The following is a 26,999-nucleotide window of genomic DNA, read 5'->3' as shown; positions in this document are numbered from 1 at the left end:
TTCATCAATCAAACCAAATATTACATTCATATTGATGATGGTTTCCTTTTCTGAATCATGGAGGTTTGTGTTAATGCAAGCCTATGATTAAATGTACCAATTATACAAACGCAGGTATCTATCTGACCCACCTCTCTCGCTGACACTCTCAATCTCCACATCTTCACAACTGGTGTATTCTGGTGTCGAACCAGCCTCTTCCTCCGAGCTGCTGACAGACATCTGCCTCTTGTTTCCGCCCCGTTTGCTCTTGTAGGGGCGGGGCGGGGGCGGTCGTAGGGACTCCGATTGGTCAGAGCTGAGCGAATCATTGCGCAGCATGCTCTCAGCTTTTTGTCGTTTCGATTTGCGCAGCAGCGCAGCCGAGCTGGGGTCCAGGTGGCTCGGCTGCAACTTCCTGTCCCATTCCTGAGGCTCCCTGAGCTCAGGTGGGCATGCGGGCATGGCAAGGCCCACCCTGAACCCAGGAGCGGGCGGCTGTGGGTTGTGGTTTGTTTTAGGAGGAGGACCCTGCACAACAGGCACACCCTGCAAACCTGTACCCCCCGCGGTCCTTTCTGGGACGTAGGCCTGCTGCTGACCCTCCAGCGAGGCCTGCCGCCCATCTGCCCATCTCCGTGCACCTCTGTTGTCCTGCATCTCCCCTGCTTCCCTCGCCTTAGGGTGCATACGTCCATCAGGCTCCGCCGGCTGGAGTTTGGCCAGATGTGGAGTATTTGGGTCAGTCCTGCACTGTTCCCTGGGTGGTTTCTGCTCCCCCTCAGTCCTCCTGGTCTCAGGACTGTCGTGCTCCTGAGAACGAGTCTTCATCAGTCTTCGACTTTCTCTCCGATTTTCTCCGGTATCTCGCTCTTCGGAGTGGATTCTGGATAGGCCTCGCCGCCTCTCACCTCTTGGCCCTAGCTTACCATTCTGATCAGATGCTGCTGGTGGTTTCTTTCTACAGGTCAAATAATCACACAGCATCAAAAGAGACATTCTTGTGAATGGTTTTACACATTATTTGTCTAGATTCTCTGTCCAAACTCAAAAGGACTAAATGTAGTTTTAAAGAGACATCACAATGCATCAAATAGAAACCAAATGAGCTACACAATGTCCTGATGCTCCTTGTTTGTCATGAAAAGACTTGGCTAAGCTGGTCTGCAGGTCTGAGCTGGTTCAATCTTGTACTCAAGCCTGGCAAAAACTGGTCTTCAGTCCGTCTAGCTGGGGTCCCTGCCTGGCTAAACTGGTGTTTAGCTGGTTTAGTTGGCCAGCTAAAGAGTGCCCAAACTGTATCTAAAATCAACCAAAAGACATTCCAAGACAAACCAAGACCAGCAAACCAGCACGACATCTCTTCTAACCTACTGTTTAGACATACATTGTATAATACATATTATAATACAATCTAAGGTTCTTCATTGACATCCATGGAACCATAAAAGGTTCTTTTTAGTGGAAAAAGATTCTTTAGATTATTTAAATCTTCACACTTAGGAAAATAATGGTTCTTTAAGAACTGGTCACTGAAAGAACCAAAAAAAAAATTTCTTCTATGAAATCACTGAGAAAACCACAGTTTGAAACCTTTAAAGAGTGTACTATAGACAAATAAAATGTGTCTTCCAAAGCTATTAGGCAATTTACTTAAATGTGAATACAACCATATATCTTAACTGCAAAAAAAAAAAAAAAAAAAAAAAAAAGAAAATCAGATTTATTGGCATGAAATGAAAATTGCGATTATTCTCCCTATTTTATCAGAGTGAAACAGCTACTCAAACAATAAAAAATGTAGGGTGGGACTTGATTTTGATCCTTCAGGAATTGATTTGTCCGTTGGGTTTTTGTTGTCTGGTGAATGCTGTGATCTGATTTGAGTGGCATGTTGCTGCAGGGATTATTGTACTGTCCTCGAACTGTTGAACACGTCATCAGAGAAGAGATGTTGATGCATTGTTTAGGGATGAAAAAAAAAACAACTACATGCACAGATGAATAATTCATAAGAAACACTGCAATATTCCATAAACAAATACAAATTATCAGTTCTGACTTCATGGAGACTTTTAAGCTAATTTTTGTATGTTATAACCTATAAAAATGAAAATGGAAAAAGGTTACTTTACTAGAACATTCTAGATTTTGTATTGAGAGAGAGAGGCTTAAGCATACCTTCCTTGTGGAGGCTCACTGCGTGAGCGTGATGATAGCGTGTTGGCTGGCCCTGTGGAGGGGCCTTTTCTGGGGTCAGTTGGGGCAGATGACTGGGAGTCATGGGCAGTGGAAACTGAGGAGTTGAGAGGGTTCTGAGACCTAGAGTGCACCTTCTTCTCCCCGATGGGATCTCCACACATGGTCGGTTCACTCACTGCTGACCCCAGCTCTCCAGGCTTGGGCCCTTGGCTGGGAAACCACTCTCCTGATTTAGTGAGCATATCCTGTTGCCTTCGGCACTGGTTACATACCCACATTACCTGGGGTAGAAGAAATACCATATTTCAAACTACAATTTTCACTAATCTTGTAAAAAGTGAACTGAGTAACTACTGTAAATTTAAACATAATTACAAAAATAATGAATCCAAAAATGCAATACTTAGGTTTACTTATGGTTTATATTTCTACTAAACCGGAATATAAGAAAGTCTTCTGACACAGAAAAAAAAAGAAAACAAAAAACTATTACACACTTCCAATTTGTAACATTTAACAAGAAGAAAAAAGGCAGATGAAATAACAATGGCCATTCCATGCATTTTATGATTCTAAATCAATGACAATGGACAATCACAAGTTGTGTCCATGATAAAAAAATAAATAAATAAACTAATAGATAGGACAAGACGTTTGTAGGTATATATAAAATACTGCACAAGTGATACCATAAATTCACGTAAAAAAAACATGTCTTCCTTGACTACGAGGCTACAGATGAAAGTGTTCTTCATGTGGTGACCAAAAATAAAATTTGAGTCATCAAAAAAAGAGCTAATCTGGAAGAGGCATTGAAAACCTGCGATACATGACTCAGGTCTGACAGACAAAACGGCAGCCCGCTATAAGGGATAATGTAGGCAGGAGGAGGGGTGAACTGAAAAAATTAGACAGAAAGAAAACTGGTGTGCTAGCAGGGATAAATGTAAAAACAAACAATGAATATAAGGTAGTAATGTTAGCTGACAGAAGGTGGGTGTTGTTGAAACAAGAGGATGAGACTTGAAACTGCGAGCTCCGTGGGATGTGATCACATGCCCACAGAGCAAAGGCATTGACCGTGGTCATTGTGGGAAGATTCGCAGGAACTGTGGGGAATAGCACGGAGGGTTGGGACGTGCCACACGCAAACATTAGCAGTGCTATCCATCACCCTCCTCCACAAACACAGAAAGCCCGACTGCAAGAGAATCAGGAGCGAGGAACACAAAAGATATTGGCGCATTCCAAATTTTTCTCCTTTTTTCCCACTTCCCTCCTCCAGATTGCTTTTGATTAAAAGCTTGGGAGGTTGAGTGCGAGAGTGAGCAAGCGAGAGGGAGAGACACGCATCAACACGTCTATATTTATCCAGGAAACCGCCCAGCACCATTGGGGATATGTTAAAAAATTCCCCAGCTTGCTGCATAACTTTACTCAGTGAAAACTACCATTGATCCTGCGGATGCAAGGCCAAACGAGCGATTGTACACAGCGCAAACACACACGCATGCTTTTAACATGCGAACATATACACACATGTAAGCTTACGCACACACGCAGCCTTCTGCTGCTGATGTCCTTGCCAGACAAACGCTCTGTGGTTATAGTCGGAAAACGAAATGTTCAAATGTGCCACCTGCTACCAGAACTCCTGGCCCAGTTTCCGCTTCTTTTTCTTTCTTCTTTCACTTTCTGTCACTCAGCTAACTTATTTAATAATTCTAAACTTTACATCGAAATGAACATGCTTTGGCTGTACTGCAGTCATAAACTCAACAAATCAACAGTACTATTCCAAAAATGTTATTACCATACATAAAAAAAAAAAAAGAAACAGGTGACATTCACACACAGTAAGAAGCAGCCTACATGTTCTCATCTATGACAACTGTGACAGAACGAGGGACATAAATCCACACACTCATCGAGTCATCTTCATCAAGACCTTTCATCACTCTGTCAGTATCAGTATCAGAAATTAACTCTTTCAATAACGAGCAATGTTTGCCCACTGGAATTGATTTTCTAGCACATTTTTGTTGGGGACGGCTGACCTCCAAACGAATCTAAAGTAAATCAGCAGCAGAATCCCCAGCTGTCAGGCACAGACCCCGACCCACTCCACATACCAGCCGCCTCTCCTCCACCAACCCACAACACTTCAACAAAATACTTTATAATAGCTACACATTCAAAAACACACACCCCCAAACAGTGATAATATTATTTATACAAAAAATCTTTTACTCAGAAAGTGCTTGTAAGTTCCACAAACATTAATTACACAGAAATCAAATCATAAGTAACACTGAATTAAAGGTAAACTTTTGAAGTAAAAATTGTTGTCAAAATGATTTTTCATATGTAAATAAAACAGATTATTGGAGTATGTTTTACAAAAAAAAAAAATATTTCAGTCTTTCTACTTCAAAATGTAATCATGTTTAAATTCAATGTGCTACTTGCTGTTTCTTTGCAATTATTTGTGAAATTTAGCAGATTCTGAGTGAAAATAGTTTTCTTAGCTTTTTCCAAGTAAATCTTACACTATTTTTTTTTTCTTTTCAGTTTACTTTTTCAGAGTATTATTTCATATTTTTAATTCATTTAAATTATTTGCTATTTTTGCTGATTTTCTGATCTCATTGTAATTTTAGTTTTATTTATTTTGTTGTGTTAAGTTTTAAGTTTTTAAATTATTTCAGTTAACTGCCAAGGCAGCATTTTTAATTTAAGTTTTTATTTTATTTAAGTTTTACATGTAATAATTATATTTTATTTCAAAATAAATGTTTAGTTTTAGTTAATAATAACAATTCTTCAACAAATACAAAGATCTGACATCTATGGGTATGTGCAGTCTGTAGAGGCACCACAGTACATTTGCAATCTAACAAAAGACAAAGACATAAAACCAAGGAATTTGCAGTGGGGCAGTTTTTTGTCTCTGTTGGTGGTATTTTTTATTCAAGGCCCTGGTTAATTTCTGACCAGGCTCTATACACCTGGCTAATTACACAGAACTTAATTTTTTATGTGAAAAACAAACAAAACAACAAACAAAAACACATGCACATGTTTACGAGGAAGACAGAAAGTCCCAGTGATCATACTGTAGAAGTGGTGTTGATACAGAAGTAGAAGCGGTGTGTACGGGGCAGAGGGGGCAAGAGGGGCAGCTCTCCTACAATGAAAAAGCATTATGCTGTGACTGAACGGGGACGGCTGACCTCCAAACGAATCTAAAGTAAATCAGCAGCAGAATCCCCAGCTGTCAGGCACAGACCCCGACCCACTCCACATACCAGCCGCCTCTCCTCCACCAACCCACAACACTGTACCGCACTGCTTCCTCTCACATAACAGATCACTTATGGACAACAAGACAGAAGAAGGCAGCTGCTTTAATCAAGACAGTCTGCTTTTAGATTATTTGTTTGTGCGCACAGAAGAAAATTGTACTACTGGATTAATAATGTACATCTTTACAATATTATAGAATCTGATAATTTAGCAATTGCTTCATAATTCAACAAACTTCAGCAGTTCCCTCAAAAAAACTGTCCTTGCAAGAACCATAAGAGCTTGAGAGCATGTTTAATGTTCATGTTACTTGTCAGTGCATTAACTACTTCCAACGAATTGAAGCTTATTGTAAAGTGCTTAACATGGATGTGTCTCAATCAGCTCCCTAGTTCAGTAGTCAGGGCTCTGATCAGGGAGACAGCCATTTTAAGGGCTGTCTCAATCGCGAAATAATTCACAGTGCACTGAAACGTTCCCTCCTTAAAAAATCCCACAATGCACCACAAAAACTAGGAAGCATTGGACAAACCGTTTTATTAGTATATTTCAGCATAAACGCACAGACCGGTCATGAACACATCTAGTTTACATTTATAATTAATATTCTGCCAAAATGTTGTAAGAAAATGTAAAAGCACAATGTGTTTAGAATAATAATAATATCAAAAAGAGACTGGTCCTGCCTGTTGTTGATTAATTCCAGCAATGGAATCTTGTCTGTTGACGTTGTACCCTGGAAATTGAGTAATCACTGTCCCAATGTGTAGTGAGCCAAGGAACTTACCAGTGACTGAATTTTTGTACACGATACTGTATCTCAAGCTCGGGAGCACAGGGGCTGATTGAGACATGACACACAATATTATAGTAGATGTTTTGCCAGTGCTTGTTTTGTATTCTTCCATCTATTATTTTTTTAACAACCGGATCTTGATGAATGTGATGGAATGTGTTAAACTTTTTTTTTTAAACAAGGCCCAATGTACTTTATTATTATGAATGATTAATATGTTTCCCTGTATTTTAAATCATGCAATTGCATTGTGTTGTGTCTTACAGTCAGAGGAAATGTCCGTAAACTCAACAGATAATCTCCTAGCAGAAATTTGCAGGTAATTTTCCTAGTTTTTTTTTTTTTTTTTTTTTTTTTTTTCACTGTACAGATTTTACACCAATATCTGGCAGGCTAATGTTTTCTTTTCTAATCAGACAGGTAAATATGTGGAAATGGCTTTCCAGTTTGTTATACAACACTCAGAGGAAAATTATTTGGCATTCATGACAGCAATGACTATAAGATCAATAATATTAAAAACATACCCAGGGGGCTGTGAGAGAAGGACAGAAGGTGTAAAAGAGCAGAGAAGACAAAAGCCCACGAGAAGGTCAGTCACACCCTTGCAGGAAACTCGTCAAACTCCTGCAGGTCCACTGATGGGCTAATTATCAAGCTAATTAACATCTGCTAATGGTCAGTAAAGGCCCTGGAGCCTGTGAGCCACTCTGTCCCAAACACACACACTCTCTCTGTCCAGCATTGCTCTCAGCTGATTTCACCTTCAGATCAAACAATAACAACTGCTTCAGCCAAATCAACTTCATCTTTCTAAAAAAGGACAAGGAAGGATGGGTGTAAAATATGGAAGCATATGGGTAGCATTATTCAATTTGGGATGTAATATGCAAAATGACAATGCAATATGTAAAATGGCAATGCATTTCTGTATTTACATTTACATTTTCCAATACATTTGTGCAACGTTTGGTGCAAAATGAAAATGAAAATTAAATTACATAAGTTTAATTTGCCATTTCATACACCAGTTTTAATATGTAAAATGAATATTAATTTTAACGCTTTATAAGTTGCAAAATTAAAATGAAAATGTATTACAGAAATGATTAGATATGTCTAACATGTTCAAGCAAAAACTGTGGCAAAATGATCATTTAAATGCTATTTTTCTTAAATGCATTAACACTCACAGTCAAGACACTTACGATTGCATTTTCATTCAATGTCCCGCAATGAATGCAGCAAAATTCAATGTGCACACTCAAAATGCATTCCGAGCCGATCACATCTCCGCCCCCTCCCGCCCTGTCAATCACTGCGTGAACAAGGCGGGGCTTACAGAAGGTCAAGAGACTCAAGTGAGAGAAAATGGACAAGACAGTTGGCCGGTGTATGTTTTGATCATTTCGGTTTATGGCTTCAGTATTTCATTCGCACTTGTGGGCGGAGCTGAAACGTTGCTTTCATCTGATTGGTCGAATCACTCCGCTTTCAGCTCTGTCTTTTTATTCTTTCAGGCAGAATAAGAGTCAGTGCGAGTGAAGCACTGTAATGTCTGAAACCACCGCTCACTGTTAATTAGCATAATGTTTGAATCAGATGTAGCTGGGCACATAATTTGTGCTGCTGAAACCTGCAAGAGACCCCGTTTAATTATTGTATGAATATTGTCCCACGCAAATAGTTCTGTCTCTTTGGATAACAGTGAAGTGGAAATAAATAGAGTTAAATTTATTAAATAAAATTAAATAGGATTTTTTGGGAAGGTAAGTCTGGCCAGTTATACAAGCAACACGAGTCAGATGAGTCTGAAGATCTGAGCTGAATTTGGTGAAACATTTAAGTTCTAGTCTGTGTCAATTACTCTCATAATAAATAATAATAATAATGTTAACTGTATTTTTCGGTATAAGTTGCATCAGTCCAAAAATACGTCATGACGAGGAAAAAAACATATATAAGTCGCATTTATTCAGGACCAAGAGAAAACATTACCGTCTACAGCCGCGAGAGGGCGCTCTGGGGTAGGCTACAGGAGCACTGAGCAGCATAGAGCTAATTTTACTATTTTTATTTAGAAATTTAACTATATTAATTTTTACAATTATTTATTAATGTCACACACACACATACCTAGTGCCTTATGACTTAAAAGATGAGAGTGGTAAATGTTACAGACATGGAACTGTTCAGTCTATTATTGATTTTTATTTCCACTTCACTTTTATCCAAAGAGAGGGAACTATTTGCACTGTATTTATCAGTGGGACAATATTCATACAATACTACAACCTAGAAATAATTTGCAGGTCTCGACAGCACGAATTATGTGCCCAGCTACATCTGATTCAAACATTATGCTAATTAACAGTGAGCGGTGGTTTCAGAAGTTACAGTGCTTCACTCGCACTGACTCTTATTCTGCCTGAAAGAATAAAAAGACCGAGCTGAAAGCGATTCGACCAATCAGATGAAAGCAGCGTTTCAGCTCCGCCCACAAGTGTGAATGAAATATTGAAGCCATAAACTGAAATGATCAAAACGTACACGGACCATCTGTCTTGTCCATGTTCTCTCACTTGAATCCTCTTCTCTCACTTGAGTCTCTGACCTTCTGTAAGCCCCGCCTTGTTCACGCAGTGATTGACAGGGCGGGAGGGGGCGGAGATGTGATCGGCTCGGAATGCATTTTCAGTGTGCACATTGAATTTTGCTACATTCATTGCGGGTCATTGAATGAAAATGCAATCGTAAGTGTCTTGACTGTGAATGTTAATGCATTTAAGAAAAATAGCATTTAAATGATCATTTTGCCACAGTTTTTGCTTGAACATGTTAGACATATCTAATCATTTCTGTAATACATTTTCATTTTCATTTTGCAACTTATAAAGCGTTAAAATTAATATTCATTTTACATATCAAAACTGGTGTAGGAAACGGCAAATGAAAATTATATAATTTAATTTTCATTTTAATTTTGCACCAAACGTTGCACAAATGTATTGGAAAATGTAAATGTAAATACAGAAATGCATTGCCATTTTACATATTGCATTGTCATTTTGCATATTACATCCCAAATTGAATAATGCTACCCATATGCTTCCATAGTATAATTCTGTTGAAACAGGAAAATCTTCTGCAGCATCCTCTCTCTCACCACCTCCATTTTCATCCTTCAAGAATCAGTGTGAAAACAGCAAGAGAAACACGTTTTACCAAGGTGTTATATTATATTATATTATATTATATTATATTATATTATATTATATTATATTATATTATATTATATTATATTATATTATATTATATTATATTATATTATATTATTATTTGAATTCAGGTGTCACTATGAAATGGTTTCCTTTTAAGCACCTAAATATTTTATTGCAATGTAATGGCAAAAATTTCAAACATACCAATATAATGTGAACATCAATATATATAAACTAGACAAAAAGGTGGCACAGCCTACAAAATATCTAAATTAACCATCTCAGAAGCAAAGGTTGGAGGATTTAAGCGGGCACAAGTTAAAACTAGACATAAAATTGCTTCTTTTTTTTCTCTCCCATCTGCATGTATTATGTGTGGGCATGTGTTATCCAATACAAGTGTGTCCTGGATTACACTAAAGCACTCGTCCTTCTCCACCCTTTCAATGCAAGATTAAGAGAATGTAATAAACAGCGCTTTTAAGTCATCTCCGCAAAAGACGGTCCATTTTTGTTTGTGTAAAACTGTCAGTGTTTTTGTGTCAAAATGATATCCAATCTCAGCTCTTGTGGAACAGTCCCTGAATGTCCATGCAAACAGTGTTTGCTGTAAATGAATCTAGAAACTCTTGTTAAAAGAAGACTCATCATAAACATCTCTGGCTCTTCTCCACCCAGCATCACAATCTGTCCATCACAGCTCACTGAAAAAAACCTCCTGAACTCTAGACTCTCAATAGCTCTGCTGATAAAATGCTTTTTTGTATGGTTTATACACAAACCACTTTGCACACTCAACAGCAGTGGATTTGGTGGATCACAACAAAAAGATCTGTCACAGGTCTGTTCTTCAGAAGTCGAGGTAAAAACAGTATTGCTCAAAAGCTAAGGGTCAATAAGATTTTTTTTTAGGGGGGAGGGAATTCATATTTTTATTCAGCAAGTATGCATTATCATGTGACACTAAAGACAAGTTTAATGGCTTCTGAAAATTCATCTAACAAATTACATTTTATATATATATATATATATATATATATATATATATATATATATATATAAATGGAAAACAGTTCATTTAAATTGTAATAATATTTCGCAGTATTGGTGTTTCTGCTGTATTTTTGACAAAATAATTGCAGCCTTTGGTGAGCATAAGAGACTTAATTTAAAACAATATCTGTAGTTGTTAACATCAAGGTTGTCTATAGAGATGAAATGAAGTTGAATTAAATATTAATACATTTAAAACAAATCTAATAGTATTTTTGTATTCCAGTTTTTGTACTGTGTTGGTAACCAATGGAAAACTTGTTTTTTAAGAGAATAAAGACAAACCTTTAGTTCACATACATGCTAAACAACTGCTGAGCATCTTAACAATTTACCAATGGACAATAGTACGACTCCAGATGGCTTTGTTTGACAAGCCGCCGAAGGCCTGTCATTCATCACCAGACTCCACCTCTTCCTCCATCTTGTTAATATCATTTAATTTCCATCGCTCGGCCAGATTCAGACAGGCAGGGCTGTCCACCGGTGTCAGGTCCATGCAAACAGGATGGATAAATGGAGTGCTTGAGTTGTGTGAGGGGAGGAAAGGAGAGAACGCAGTTCACGCTTCCACCTCGGACAGCTTGATGAATTGGGGCGGCAACAGGCAGAGCTAGACCCATAATTCAGCATGTTATAAATCACGGATAAGGATGAAAGACTGCCACAAAAGACATTACTGTCCATTTCATCTAATGAGCCAGTATATCAGTGCCTGGAGCTCACCCACCGGCCCTCTTGCAAAACACTCCTTCATCCGTCCCTCGTACAAACACCATTCTCATAGTTAAATACTGGATCAATAGTGTAAATAATCTATTTCATCTCCCTGCTGATGTTACAAAACCAACTTTCAGTCTTTCGTCACCGAGACACACATCTCATGCTTGACAAGCCATCTGCAGATCGATATGGTGATAAGTTTAGCTCGACTCCCTCTTCAAACATCGGGCCATCTCTGAATTAAACAGATTGATGAGGTCTATGAATACAACGCCTCCCATGGTACAACCAACCATTCGTGTGTATGTGCTTTTCATTGTCATATTACTCGTCTCTGTAGACCTGAACTCAAGTCCAAAACCGCACTGGATCTGTCTCATATTTTCACTACATAAGTCCAACGTGAGGCAAGAAACAAAGGCCATTTAAAAAAGACATTTTCAAGTCATACTCACCAGGGTTATTATAGTGTACTAAAACTAAAACCATCAAAAAACGATTTACCTGAAATAGACATTAACTAGAAATATATATTTCTTTAAAATTATGTATTAAAATAACTAAAACATGATATAAAAAAATAATCAAAATGATACAGAAATGACTAAACTTCAACTTCATCATCTGAAGAACCTTTTTCCAACACAAAGAACCTTTATGCAGTGGAAAGTTTCCATGTATGTTAAAGGTTCTCCGTGGAACTACTGACGCTAATAAAGAACCCTAGTTTTTAAGAGTGATAATAAAATAACACTGGTTCTCATCGAAAGACATGGGTCGAATGTCCATGGCAATGAAACATCCACAAGCCAGATGCAAAGGAAGAGGAGAAATATCAATATTAATCATTTCATGGTGTCGCTTTGAGGAGATGGGCAGTGGAATGACACAACGCTGGAGTTTTCCAGTAGCACCAAAATTCTAGTGTTAAAACTTACACAACGCCAAAATCCAGTCTGGCTGACCCATAGTCTGCAATTGATCTTTTGAAGAAAAAAAAACACACAAGAGACAGAAAGACGAGTGTACTGCCTAGGAAAATTAATATAACTTTAAAAATGGCAGCACACAGAAAGAAACATTTGGCTGAGGAAGAAAACACAGATATTACCAAAAGGCCTGATAATTATTGGGATAGTGAGTTTTGAATTGAATTGTTGAATTGAATTGATATTTTTGCAGCACTGAAATGTACAGCATTGTTCTGATTAACAAATGCAGCTCCATGGCACAAGACTCAGTGCATGTACATATTAACAGTATAGCAGGCCAAGCAAGACATGCATTCGTTGAACACATTCTCTGGCCCTGATTTACTAAAATTGCAAATAAATGGTGCTAGTTTGCTTGTGAAATCAGACATACAGCACATATTACATTGGTGTATGTATATTACTCAAAAGAACATTGAAGATGCACTGAAGAGCTTATAAAAGTTAATGAGAGGAGTGAGGGAAACAACACTTTCAGATCAGCATTCACACTGCACAGTGAGAAGAACAAAACTTTTTCCTCCTTCTTCTTTAGCATTTCAGAGAGAAAAAGGATGGCGGGTGGTGGAGAACAACAAGAGAGAAGTATGAAATGACAATCAGACATGGAAAAAAAAACATTTAGATGCATACTAGAATAATAAACACAAAAACAGCTTTACACTTACACATAAGCAGCATCAAAATGTGTCAAAATACAAATTGTATTTCCAGTTGCAAAATGAAAATGTCTTGGAATGTTTTACATTATATATTGTGGATCTTTTCAGTTTTTCCTTGCTTTTATTTCAGGACAGATCATGAACTCTGTGGAAGTGTAAAATTGCAGGTATGTTGCCACCCACAGGGAAAACCTGAGAGCTGCAGGTTGCACTATTATTTACTGTAAGATTTCCCATGAAAAATTCCAAGTGGAAATAAATCTTTCTGGGAAACCATGATTCATTTTTTCACGATTCTTGATGAACAGAAAATGTTAAAAAGTGGCTTTTATTTGAATTTATTTCATAACAATGTAAAATGTTTTACTGTATTTATTCCATAACCTACTGGCTGAATACAAGTATGAATTTCTTTACTATAAAAAATCTTAGTAATCCCAACCTTGTGAACAGTCGTATAAAATGACTTGACTTTACTGTGTGCTGATTGTGCAATCCAGGACTGCCAACGTTTTATATAAATATATATGCAGCACAAATTGCGCCCTGGGTGGGGCATTTGTGATTTTTTCGTAACAGGTTAATTGAATTTTTTTGAGTCTGTTCACTCTGGACCAGCTCAGGCTGCTCATACTGTAGCAATGGACCTATTAAGTGTATTTCATCGCTTTTAGCTATGGTTTCCAGTCCACCAGATTAAGTAGGTGTAGCTCTCTCTGTTTAACCTACAGGCATCTAGCGACTCCATTATCAAGACTGCCATGCTCAGTAATAGCACACGCCAAAGGGCTCTGAGAAACAACATGCGCTCATTTCAGCGAAACTAACCTCAGGGCAGCACCCATCCGCTACCAATGGAGACTTCACTTCCATGGCATCACATATGGGATTTCCACACTCAACTCTGGCCCTGTCTGAGCTTTCTCATGTCCACTAAACTAAAATTAAACCTCATGAAGTGCCAAATGTAAGTAAAAATCAGATTTGGGAGTTACTTTAGGAGTTACATTTCAATGCAAAAGCAATAATCAGACCCCAGCTGACACAAGTTAAACCATCTCCTCAGTGGAAAATGTACTTATTAGTAATACAACAAGCAGATAATTATTTTAAGCCAATAACCAATAAATTAAAGATAATAATTCATTCAACATAAGAATTCTACATTATTTTGTTAGAAAAAAAAATTTAACACTTCAAACTATAGTTAAGCATTTTAATGTTCCAACTAAATGTAGGTATCACAACATTATAATGTGCAATTAAAAATATGATTAATTCAATATAATTGCCATTTTTTCCCAGACTTCTCAATGACAGAAAGTTGCCCAATTTACCCGAGTTCACTAGATATTAATTTTGACATTTGCTAAAGACTTTATTTAACAGTGTTATTAAATGATTAGCATTTTTCTAGATTAAGTGAGCATTTGGATGACGGCAAAAGTAATATCAATGGAAAACAGGGGAAATTGCCATGTGCAAAGCTACAAATAAACTTTAACATTTCAAATATTGATATCCTACATGGTACCAATATATTGTGTATTCTTAATGAAAAAAATAAATAAATATGTCACTGTATGGCTGTACGGCTAAAAATGATATGTCGTTAATTTTCATATGCAAAATAATAAATAATTTGTATACATTTATTTAAAACAATGCCTGGTAGGAAATACTGACCACCAATAACATTTCTAAATTCACTTTCTCAACTTCAATTTTGTACAGAAGGTGATGACAATAGTTATGCTACAAATGGCCTGGCTTCATTGCGTAGCTATAAAACAAATGTACATATTTACTTGAAATGGATATATCCCTTTTATATCAGTGTGTAATTAATTAAGTCTCCACCTCACTGAACTCACTCCCTGTTCTACTACCTCTGTCGGTGAGATAATGCTCTCCTGTTGAGTCCCTACACTGCACTCATTATGAGTGAACACTAATTAGCGCTCTGGACTCAGTGGAAGGAATGGAAAGCGAAGGTAAATATCACACTCCAGGAGGTGGGCCACCATTTCAGGTGCTTCCCTTTGCATCGTATGGATGCTCCTGTGGAGACTCAGTGCCAACTTGGGTGTCCCAGCAAGGGTGTGCGGCGACCCCCCCGGTGACCAGCAGCATCATCTCCTCTGACTAATGCCCAATTAACCTTTCTCTCATCCACCCAGTGCTCTTCTCTCCCTGTTTCTTCTTACATGTGTGCAGGTGAAGGTCGAGGAAGCACAAAAACAGTCCTGCCACTCACACGGTGTAGGTGGTACTCACGTTATTGGAAGGCAGAGAGACCCTTCCCCCGCATCGGGCACAGAACTTAGTCTGGCAGTAGGAGCACAGGTTTCCGCAGCCATCAGCAAACTTGGTCTTGTGGCAGATGCCACAGGTGGGGGCATCATCCTTGTGTTGGCCCTGCTGCCTCTGTTGGGGGGGCTCCGGCCCAATCCGCCTCACCTGCTCCTTGCAGTTGGCAAACTGCTTGTGCAAACTGAGAGGAGAGAAGAGATGGAGAAAAAGGGGACATGAAAAACTTCTAAGAACTTTCAAATTCTAGTAACCAATGCAACATTTAAACTAATAGCTTCTTAATTTTATGAGTAAATTTAACACTTCAACCCAATGATCCTTCAATTTTAACTTTAACCCAATAATACCTACAATTTTACTTTAAGTACATTTCACAGTTTCACAGTCCCAAGTTCCAACAACCCTCAACTTTTACCAGCTAATTCAATTTTTTTACCTAATAATCCCTTAATTTTAACATTTTACAAGCAATTTTATGAACACATTTAAAATGTTTGTCTAAAAGCCCCACTTTTGAAATTTTACCAGCAAATTTAACATAGAACTTGATAACCTGATAACCTAATTAGATTTTTTTTTCATAATGCCACATATTTATTCAGATTATACTTTTTTTTTTTTTTCTGATTGTTAAACTCTTAAATTTTTCCCACAACTCAACATTTGGTTACATTGCTGGTAATATTAAAACTGACCAATTTCCAGTAAGTTCAATGATTGATCTTTTTTTTCTCTCCAAAATTCATCTCACAGAACAGAACCAAATACACACACACATATACACAGCCCTAATTGACCATGTGCACATGGCGAAATACCAACTCCAACTGTAAGATATGTCTTTACTTGGAAAGTATGTTGCAAGTAAGCACTTAGTTATTCTGAAGCTAATTAAGTAATTGAATACAGTATCATGATTTTACTAAAGAGAGAGAGAGATACAAAAATCTATGGTGAAACATCTAAACTGTCTGTTTCACAAACTGCATGTCAATGGAAACTATACCACCAAAACCACATTTCCTTTTCCCCATTCCAGCTCTCTGTCGCAATCTTTCCACCATGTAGGGTCATCTCAGACATTCACTCGAAGATTGCTTAAAGACTACATGAATGTCTTCCAAAAGAGTTAAACAAAAAAAAACAGTGACTAATAAACAAAATTAAGGTCTTTCTTCACTGACATGACACATACAACACATATCCAGCCTTTTCCCCTCTCTAAACAGCACTGAGGTCTCAAGCATGAATCTATCCAGAGTTTTACTTACGCTAATGGGGTCTTCCTCACAGACTCCTCCGCCATGAAGATATCATATGACGTATATTAAAAATAAGCAACCTACATAGAGAGTTAAAAGAATATGCTACCTACAGAATGTGATGAACACGCGACCATCCATGCAGAACGTGCCCCAGAGAAAGACAACAAGATGATCTGAACACCTGCCCCCAGTTCTAACCCCGGTCTCCCTCCCCCTGTGCACCCCTACTGCTCTCCTGTTCATCAACACTGTCACCAGTGAACATCCTGTGGGTCAAAGATAAACATAAAGGACAAACCCCAACACAGCAGTAACAAGGTTGGAACAAAGGCAAGATGTTCCAATTAGAAAACTAAATCAATTGCTTTTTCACAGCCAGTGAGACTTAAGAGTTCAATTCAATGCAACACAATGCATTTATTAAAGGGACAGTTTAAATTTGAGAATACAGAATGAAACGGCAAACACCAAAGTTGTGCATAACTCTTTTTGTATTAGAAGAAATATGCAATTACATAATAAACAAAAACAAAGAACTATTGAACAGATTCTATAATTAAATTACAAATATGTCAAATGAATACAGCTATCATTTAAGATTGTAACATTCACCTTAACTGAGATACTGCCAGATATTTTTAATTGAATAATATAAGATTCATATTTTATCCAGTTTAGCTAGATTATCATTTAAGAATGCAGTTTGTCCCATATGTCGCTCTTAAATATCAATCCATCCATCTCAAAGGCTATTTTTTAATGGAATGATCAATATTCCAATACTAGTATTAAAACAATTTTGTGTGCCTAAATTAGGAGAAATAAAGAGAGACACAACATTAGAGTATAGAGTTAAGGCAAATCGTTCAGCTCAGATAAATTGGTGTTGAAAATATTTGACAAGAATATTTTTTATTTATACAGAAAATTCTGATTTTGATTATTCTATAGACTAATGGCAAAAAGCATAGTTTGATTCAACATGCAGGTCTCTTTTGAAACTAAAACTTGTGTTCATTCTCATTGCTGGTTATAGAAACAAACGAGATATATAAGAGATTATTTTGTCATTATTCTTTGCTAAAGGTAGGTTTGAAATAAGATCCAAATTGCAATCATACAAAAAAAGCAAGATTGTTGCACTCTTCTCATCTCAATATTTAGATGCAACATTCACCTTTCAAACTTTCAGAACACAATGACCTTTACTTACAGCAGCTCCAATGAACAATGAACCACAAAGTCAACGCTGAGATGAAATTGAGCGGCACTAGACTACAAAAACCTTTCAGCACTTTATGAAAACCATGAGAAACAGAGACAAACATTGAGCTTGGCACTGTAAAAGAACATATGAAAGTCCTTTGTGCTCTGAGCAGTAAATGATATTCAGGAAAGCAGCCCAGGCTTGCCATAATTGAGACAGCACATAAAACAAAGACCCTTAAGTGAAGCACAAGGTTATACGAAAGTGAACCACAGCTTTACTTTACTAGCACAAACCCCTCTTCCCCATCACAAATCATTTGCTTCTTTTTCTCTCTTTCCCTCTCATCCAGGAATAGGAGAAAACCTTTTGTGAATGCAAATCAGGGAAAGAGACTGCAAGAAATGCCGAGTAATTCACACAGGACTCCAACTTTAGCTTAGAACTTGGTGTAATTAAGGTATGAGGAAGCTCTAATTAATGTGGTAAAGTGTGCGGATACAGAGGTAAGCCGGCGTGGAGATACATGAGGTGGGACGTGCTTTTACCCCATTCTCCCCTACTTCATGACTGCTGGTCTCAACGGCTGCTGATGTTGTCGGGCGAGCACATGGAAACGTCAATGATTAAACAGCTGTCTACAGTCACTCGTACTAACACACACCATGACAGGAGCCACAACTGTAACTCATTGGCTGTGCCCAGCGTTCCTGCGGAGGCATTGGTGGGGCCTACACGCTGGCCCATTTATCATGTCCGCTAGGCCTCACGGTTCCCTTCATGGGCATAAATCCACCATATCTGTGCCAGGATGTTGTATGAAAGGACAGACGAAAGACAGAGATGTAGTGAAAGTACTGCTGAGGTTGAGTCAGTGTAAATTCAACATCATTCACAGCGAATGCCGGGACAAACGTCTGTTTAGGAGGGAACAGCGCATGTTGGCAGCCTGTGATGGAGCCATAAACGAAGTTCACAGGCACTAGCAGCTCCATTCATCTTCTAACACAAGAGGACAGATCTGAACACCACTCACAGGACATTTATCCTGTGTTCAACAGAAAATGTGTAAAGCTTCTATAAACATTTTCATATTTGGTCCCACTTTATATTAAGTCGCCTTAACTATGTACTTACATTTAAATGAATCATTTGGTACAATACACATGTGTACATACATGTTTTTACATTGTACTTATATTTTAAAAATACCCACATGTAATTACATCTGTAATTAATTTCTGTAATTACATTTATAATTACACTGCTGACCCATCCCTTACACCTTAACCCACCCTTAAACAGACCTATACGCATTTAAAAAAACATTTTCTGCTTATAAATCCAGCAAAGGGTGACTTCTACTTCTCACAGGGGGACCGAAGTCACTGAGGCCAAACCTGGAGATCAATGTTTGAAAGTAAGCAGAAATCCATCAAAATACACCATGTGAAAGCATCAGGAACATAGTGAGAAAATCACTCCCTTCCCATTTAGAAATTAAACCCTCCTTCCAGACAGAAGCAGCACCATGCATGATTGATTTCTACAGACAGACACCTTAAAATAAATGGGGTTCAAATGAACTGAATTATTTGAGCTTTTGATTTTGCTGTGCTTATTATCACATGGAAAAATAGTCACCAAATTGGAAATGCTTCTTTTGGGCCCCGTGAGGGCTTAAGAAGGGGGGAAATCCATTGAGAGAGTAGAATAAAACAAATGTTACTCCATTTCTTAAATGTCAGTCATCTATAAGAAGGTTTTTGTTAAGCTTATGCACTGATATTGAAATTCTGGGTGATACAAAAATCTTTTTTTATATTATGGCTGACATCCATTAAATGCCCAGTATGAAAATTTTATAACATTTTGTCTAAATTAAATAAAAAATAAAACACTAAATCACTAAGCATCACAAAAACATAATAATGTACAGTCTAAAAAAATGAATATTAATTTAGAGATTTGCTGATTACATTTAACAGCACTATTAAATTATTAGAGTTTTTAAACATTAACTTGAAAATGAGCATGTACAATTAAACATTTCTAAACATAAAATAAATGTAAAATCATCTGATGACCAAACTGCTATTTATATATTGTGCATCCCATGTCAAGGAGCATATGCCAGTGAGGAACAGCAAACAAAAGACAAAAAATCATTCACCTTATTGATTGTCTTTTTGGTTATTAGATTGTGCACATTATTGACTATGTTTTAAACAAAATGCATAATCTTAAAAAAAAATAAAAATCAAGCACTCCTACAAATTATTATTTAGCTCTGACTTCCTCCTCACAGTTTGTTACCACTCTGTCTCATACTGCTTAAATATCCGGTTTTAACAATTCTCCAGGAAACGCTGTGGATGCAAAAAGGTCCGGCCTCAACATGTCTGTTGGCTCTGGCTCTTCAGGACTGGCTCGAGTACAGTTTACCATTATTTCTACTCAGACAGACACTTAGGCTGAGGATGGGTGTTGCCATCCTCTGAGTGGCACCATATGGTACCATGAGCAGTGCCATGGCTGAGTCCCTCCTCCACCAGAACTTGCCCACTGTGGAGAGTGTTGACAGTGCTGCCCCCTGCTAACCCCACAGACCAGGCATGTAGCAAAGCTACGCTGCGGTTTCCCTCCCACATTCCCCCTCTCAACCCTTTCAACACCAATTGTGTCTCTTTCTTTTTTTGTTTCACACACTTGCAACAGTGCTTTCTGAAATTGACCTGATTTTAACTAGTTTTTCTCTCTTGAGTGCTCCAGCAAAACAAACACACACACACCTCTCCTTTTCTCACTCACACTCGGCTTTGAGTACTTTCACATCTCACTCTTTCATGTTTAGATTTGTGTATCATATGATTCATTGTTTTCTCTTAAAGAGAAAATTAGCCATTCCATTCGACTTTGGTGACTTATGTAGGGATCCCACCCTTTAAAAACTGTACCTTTAAGACAACGGCACCATTTTTACGCTTAACTTGGCTTATGCATTAAATCATAAAAAAACTAACTGTGCAGAAGAGCCAAGGAGATGAATGCAACACACAAAGTTTATGTTAAGCGTTTACCTCCCACTGTAAAATGTTAACTGCAATTGTTATGTTAAAGAGCTATTTCTACCTGTTCTCAACCTTAATTTCAGTTTTGCCTCCACTTCTTAGACTACACATTTATTGCTGCAGGGATTTCAGTCTGACTAAGAATCAATATAGAAATCATGAAAAATGTAAACAGAGAGAAGTAGCTCTGGCTACAATGTTCTTCCGCCAGACGCGAGCGCCAAAAGTTACCAATTGCAGCTTTAATGTAAGTTATTTATTCTTTCTTGTGCAGCCCGGTACCAAATGACGCACGGACCGGTACCGCTTGGTGATGCCCGGTTGGGGACCGCTGCTGTATCAGACATTAATAGTAGGAACTATTACGTTTAGTAATATGTATATATATATATATATATATATATATATACATATATATATATATATATATATATATATACATATATATATATACATATATATTGTAGAATATGTATATGAGTACATTCTAAGTAAAGTCTGTAAAAATGTGTTTAATAAAGGTCTATGCCAAGACATAACACATTTTTCTAGATTTTTTTGACTATTCACAATATATATGTCATACACAAAAAGTCTCATTAATTTAATAAAAGTCATAAGAATTATAATTTTAACTCACAGACTATATACAAATCCACTAAAGCCATGATATGCATCAGAAATAAAAAATACCCCCCCTCCCCCATTGTTAAAACAGCAAATCAGCAGTTCCTGAGCATTATGTAATATCAGCACTTTCAATCACATGCCCAGTGTAGATACTAGATGGCACAGAACACAGAGAAGGTCACATGATAATAATGATGAGCACACAGAGGAGTGTTGCGTCACATGACCAGCCGCTGCCTCCCATAGGACAGGTAGAGAGAAGCAAGTGTACAGCGGTGTCCTCATTATGCCAAACTGGAGATGCAGAAGAGAGTCGGGGACAGATGTTACGTCCTCTCTGCTCTCTTAAAGCTACAGTAACACTAACATCCAGTAAGTAACTGCAGTATTCTTTCCTTCACCCTCTTGCCATTTGCCCCTTTATTACAGCATTTCTTATTTATTTATTTTTTTCAAAAGTAAGTTTTTAATCCCCTTCACAGATTTTCCAATGGGGTTCCTTTCTAGCCCTTTTTGACTAAGAGCTTTTTGCTGTCAAGAGCCTCTACTGTGAGTGAGTGAGTGAGTGAGTGAGAGGAAATCTGCAGCTGTTACATGAATACATCAGAACTATGATATTTAAATAGTTCACAATGAAAATTCTGACATTATTTACTCACCCTCATGTCATTTTAAACTCATAAGAATTATTTTCCTGCACCAAAAATATATATTCCTGTTAAATATTCATGCTATTATAAAAAAATTCATGTTACTGAATTTAGGTTTATTGCCATATTAGGCAATTTCATTTCAGATGCAGATTCAACATTCAGTAAATACAAGCAATACAATAATACATACAGTATACATAAAATAAAAATTCAACTTATAGAAAAAAATAATAATAATTTGTATATACATAACTCTAAACAAGATTATTTTTGTTTGTGATAATAAAAAAAAAACTATTAATTGATAATCTCACAGAACTGCTGTAACCAGATTGTCAATGAACCAAAGTCAAGAACCAGATTAGTCTGATTTGTGAACAAATCGATCATTCAGATTATTTATTATTATTATTATTATTATTATTATTATTATTATTATTATTATTATTATTATTATTATTATTATTATTATTATTATTAACCAGGTCAAATGATTTATTAAAAAGATCTGGCTCAAAAGAACTATTCTTCTGCAAGCCATTTATGACTACTTTTACTTTATCATTAACACACCAGTGAGAGAAATTTTTTAATTATTCATAAATAAAGATTTTAATTCTGATCTGTTTATCAGACAGTCTTTTGTATTGCTTTAAAAAGCTCACAGTTCCAAAAACATGACACACAATGGGATTGTTCATGATAGAAGTTGGTTAGCTGGAATTATGGATTTATATTTAACTCAAGTAATTACACACACACACACACACACACACACACACACAGACACACACATTAATATATATATATATATATATATATATATATATATATATATATATACACATACACACACACAAATTAAGAAGAATAAATTAATCATATAAATATTCATATCAATATATAAATTAAGAATAATAAAAATACTAAATACCAAACATTTTATAATTCTAAATATAGTTTTTTCTTAGGCATAATGCTAAATAACTTTTTCAGGATGCTTACCAAAAACAACAGTGTAAGTGGCCTAATCAGCAGGGCCAGTCTAGAGGAGCTGTACAGTGCCACCAGGACAATAACATTTCCCAGAACCCCCTGATGACAGCAGCAGCTCTGTGCCGTTAAGACAGTATCCCCTTAATAATGAAAGAAGCTGAGCTTCAAATTCACAAGCAAGTGACAGTGAGCGAGAAAGTGTACTGAAAGGAATCACGATATGGTAAAACTAAGGAAAAAACAAATGTTACGGTGCTCTATATTCCCACCAAACTACTGCGTGTGACTATGATAAAAATACCCAATCAGCATATTTGTGTTTGAGCTCAGGGGTTTCTACTTACAACGTGTTTTTTCAGAGTAGAGTAATGTGTCACATATGTTCATCAGAATCCACTGTTCAATACACCAGAGTTTTGTTCAGTTCCAAGTTATGCAATATCAGTGTAGACAGCTTCATTGATTATAATTCAATTTTGTGAGATAACAATGAACTAAGTTGAGCGACAGGTTTAATGATTATTAAGGGAATTTGCATATGTGATATTGATTTAATACAACAGTACAATAAACAAGAAGTTAATATTGAGTGACTTCCATTATTTGACTATAATACTAACACTACAAATCTAGGTCAATTATTCAATTATCCATTCATAGAGACAGTCACTTGCTTCGTTCCTGAATGAATCAGCTCTTCAAACGAATCAATTGAATGAATGATTCTGTGATTAAATCAGTGACTTGCTACCAACTAATGACAGTTTAAGTTTCATTTTTAAAGTATAATTTCAGTTACTTTAATCATTTACTCAAAATTATATATTTAAAACATTAATCTCAACATGAATTTAAGTGCACTCATGTTATCTCGGAGCCTCATTAAACTTCTGTAAGTATACCTACATGCTACTTTTGTGTACTTCTGTGCCACCTCTGTATTGCATATTAATTTTTTGAATACTGACTTCATTTGATCGGTAACTTATTCTTGTTTTAAATAGCATATAAATATACATTTTTAAATTTGAATATTTTTTTTGACAAATACTTAAATACAGTTAGAAAAAAAATGCCATAAAAAAGGCCCTGTAAATCACTTTAAGGAGTCAAATATCACCTTGTAATGGGAAGCAATTTTTTGTTATTTATAGAGGTGCTCCTAATTTTTTTCACTGTGCTCCTAAAAACAAAAGGAAGCGTAGAGCACTGGATTACAGTAAATGAGGTAATGAACGTGAACTTGAGAGCTTGTACTTTTACAAATACGGAAAATAATAAGTGGGACTAAAAAATAGAAACAAATGTGTAAGTTTAGTAGGGTTTACTGAGGCATCTGCTCAACTGTCCACTCTCTTCTGTCAATAAACTCATTATAATAAACTCATTATAATTTATTCCCAGTGACACTGGCATTAGCTTTGACCAGCTAGTGTTTCAGTTAACAAACCTCATGAAAACACTTAATAAACCTGTCATCCTTCAAAGCCCCCCAGCAAAATAGAGACCTATCGTTAATTAGGGCGGGAAATGAGATGATGGTGACGTCTATTTTTACCCTGTTGTGAATTACCCTTTTACAAACAGATTACAGTCGAGGTGGTGGTGGTGGTGGGGGGGGGGGGGGGTGGTTGGAGGAGGAAGCAAGGTATGAGATGGAGGGATCCAAAGGAGAGAGGAGGGAAGAAATAAACAGATGGAGAATATGTGCAGTAGCTGTTGCAGTGGAATGGTGGATGCTGGGATCTCCTGAGAAAGGTGTCCATATGGCCTAGCTGTGCATCTACAGGACCTACACCCAGCCCAGTGGAGGCTCAGCATTAAACACACACCAGGCAATAGCATGATGCTAAACACACACAAATACAAACACACGTAAACACAAGCAGTGCAACTACACACAAACGCACATGAAGCACCAGTTGGCATTACAGGAAAATCAGGCAGCAGCCAGTTTGAGCGGAACCCATGCCAGCATACTCACGCACACTATAAAAAGTCCAGCTACTGCATTTACACTGGACTATATCTGAGCAAGTCCGCACAAACAAGACCGCAAGTTATACAACAGTTCAATAAACAAGAAGTATATATTGAATGTTTTACGGTCGCGATTCAATATCGACAGCTGCATTGTCTATTTTGTTTCTCCAACAAACATAGTTGCAAATAAATCCACAGCAGAATTAATGTTTATGCGTCTCTGAATGAATATGTGTTTTGGGAAATCAGTTGAGTGAATGATTAATTGAAAAAAGAAGCCACTTGTTTATTTTCTAAACGAATCAATGTTTTTAACTAAATCGTTTGAGTGAATGACGCAATGACTCATAAAACAGACACTTGATTCGTGCCTGAATAAATAAATAATGTTTTTAACTAATCGGTTAACTGAATTGATTCAAATGACTCATTCATTTGACAGTCATATGTTGCTACCTAGTAGCGAAACAATGTAGCCTACAAAAAGAGTCTCTTAAAGTCCTCATCACTAATGCACAGACTGAATGAGTTTTTTACATTAAAATTGTTATTCAATGTCACAAAAAAAGCAAATCAAAAACACAAATGTCTATAACACCTTCCTGCTTTCTGTCAATAGGTTTGTAAATTCTTAAATCTATGAGAGGCTTCTCGATGCAGTGACAATACACAGTACTGTATATTCACTGGTCTGTAAACTCCATTCAGCACTTAGGAAATATGCATTAATAGTCTCACTTTATCTTTATTATTCTTTATTATTTTGTTCTTTCGTGCTATATTATATGCATCAATCAATGTCTCGAGACACACTAGCAAGCATCTAAAACTCAAGGGGAGCAAGAGTTGGGATGTTGTGTGTGTTAGAGGTATTTAAGGCCTTGAAAAAAAACTTGAAATAGAAACCTTGATACCTAAGCATTAAATTAAGAATGATTTTAAGCATTGCATTATGGATTTTAATGAACCTTAAATTTATTTGTGTACTTTGCATATTTATTTCTACAGACATAAAATTGTGCAATGTCTGAGGTTAAGTGTACTATTGGTACTAAATAACTGTACTTTAAATTTAGCTTTATCTTCAATAAAAATGCCCAAAAAAAATCCTTTAAACTTGAATTAAAGAAAGCCATTTGTTATTTGGGAAACAATTCTTATTAATAAGTTTTGGAAATTTTTCTTAATATTTCTTTTGAAATGGTGACACTTTTTTTGTTTGTTTGTTTTAAGAAATCCTTGATGAAAAGAAAATTCGAAAGAAAAGCAATTATTTGAAATGGAAATTCTTCTTTAAATACTTTTAAAGAAATACTTCTTTCTCTTTCATAATGTGAATAACAGTTCCTTTCCCAGTCCCTTTCAATCCATTTAGAGGATAGACCAATCTGAAAACAATCAATTTACATTTGGATATAAGGGTATGCATGGGTGCAAAGAGCAATTCTATAGTTTCTGAAAGATGTAGAGTAATACAAACAGTACTGTCTAAATATCAGCATTTTTGGCCAATCGAATGACAGGACCAAAAGTAACTGTTGTGTAATACTGTATGCTGTAACCCTGCATGAAAGTGACTGAATGGGCAGAAGAGCATGAGTGATGTGTGAAACCTTCAACAGACACTTTTCAGTAGCAGAGCAGCTCAGATGCACTGTAAATCTCTGACAGAATCCACTCTCAAATGGAGCAGTCCCATGTGGGCTGGTGAAAAGCAAAGAGAGAGAAAACGGGGGGAAAAAATGTCCATATGCCTATCCGCATGCGCGGCAGCCATGCCATTAAAACAAAACACATCTATAAATAGTCAACCCACTATCTTCATCCAAGACACCATGGTCCTCGTCAAAACCCTCCGGATTTCACACAAAAAAAAAAAATAGTGGATCTGATCTCCTCAGACGTGCAGTCGGCTAAACACGTCAGTGATGTTAGTTTCAAATCAGG

General features: G+C 36.8%; 1 protein-coding gene across 6 annotated transcripts in view; it reads right to left on the bottom strand.

Moving 5' to 3' along the window:
* The window catches only part of LOC128026175 (regulating synaptic membrane exocytosis protein 1), a 72,718-nt gene that overhangs the window by 35,564 nt on the left and 10,155 nt on the right, over positions 1-26,999 (bottom strand). For all 6 annotated transcript variants that reach the window (XM_052612986.1, XM_052612987.1, XM_052612988.1 and 3 more), the window contains exons 3-5: positions 15,212-15,428; positions 2,161-2,462; positions 132-940 (exon numbers count right to left, since the gene is read on the bottom strand). In XM_052612986.1, coding sequence (XP_052468946.1) covers positions 132-940; positions 2,161-2,462; positions 15,212-15,428 — 1,328 coding nt within the window. The remainder of the gene's footprint in view (positions 1-131; positions 941-2,160; positions 2,463-15,211; positions 15,429-26,999) is intronic.

Source organism: Carassius gibelio, chromosome A13 (assembly GCF_023724105.1).
Source record: "Carassius gibelio isolate Cgi1373 ecotype wild population from Czech Republic chromosome A13, carGib1.2-hapl.c, whole genome shotgun sequence".
In the NCBI taxonomy this organism is placed as follows: domain Eukaryota; kingdom Metazoa; phylum Chordata; class Actinopteri; order Cypriniformes; family Cyprinidae; genus Carassius; species Carassius gibelio.
The sequence above is the reverse complement of the archived record's forward strand: the minus strand, read 5'-3'. Positions and strand labels throughout refer to the sequence as shown.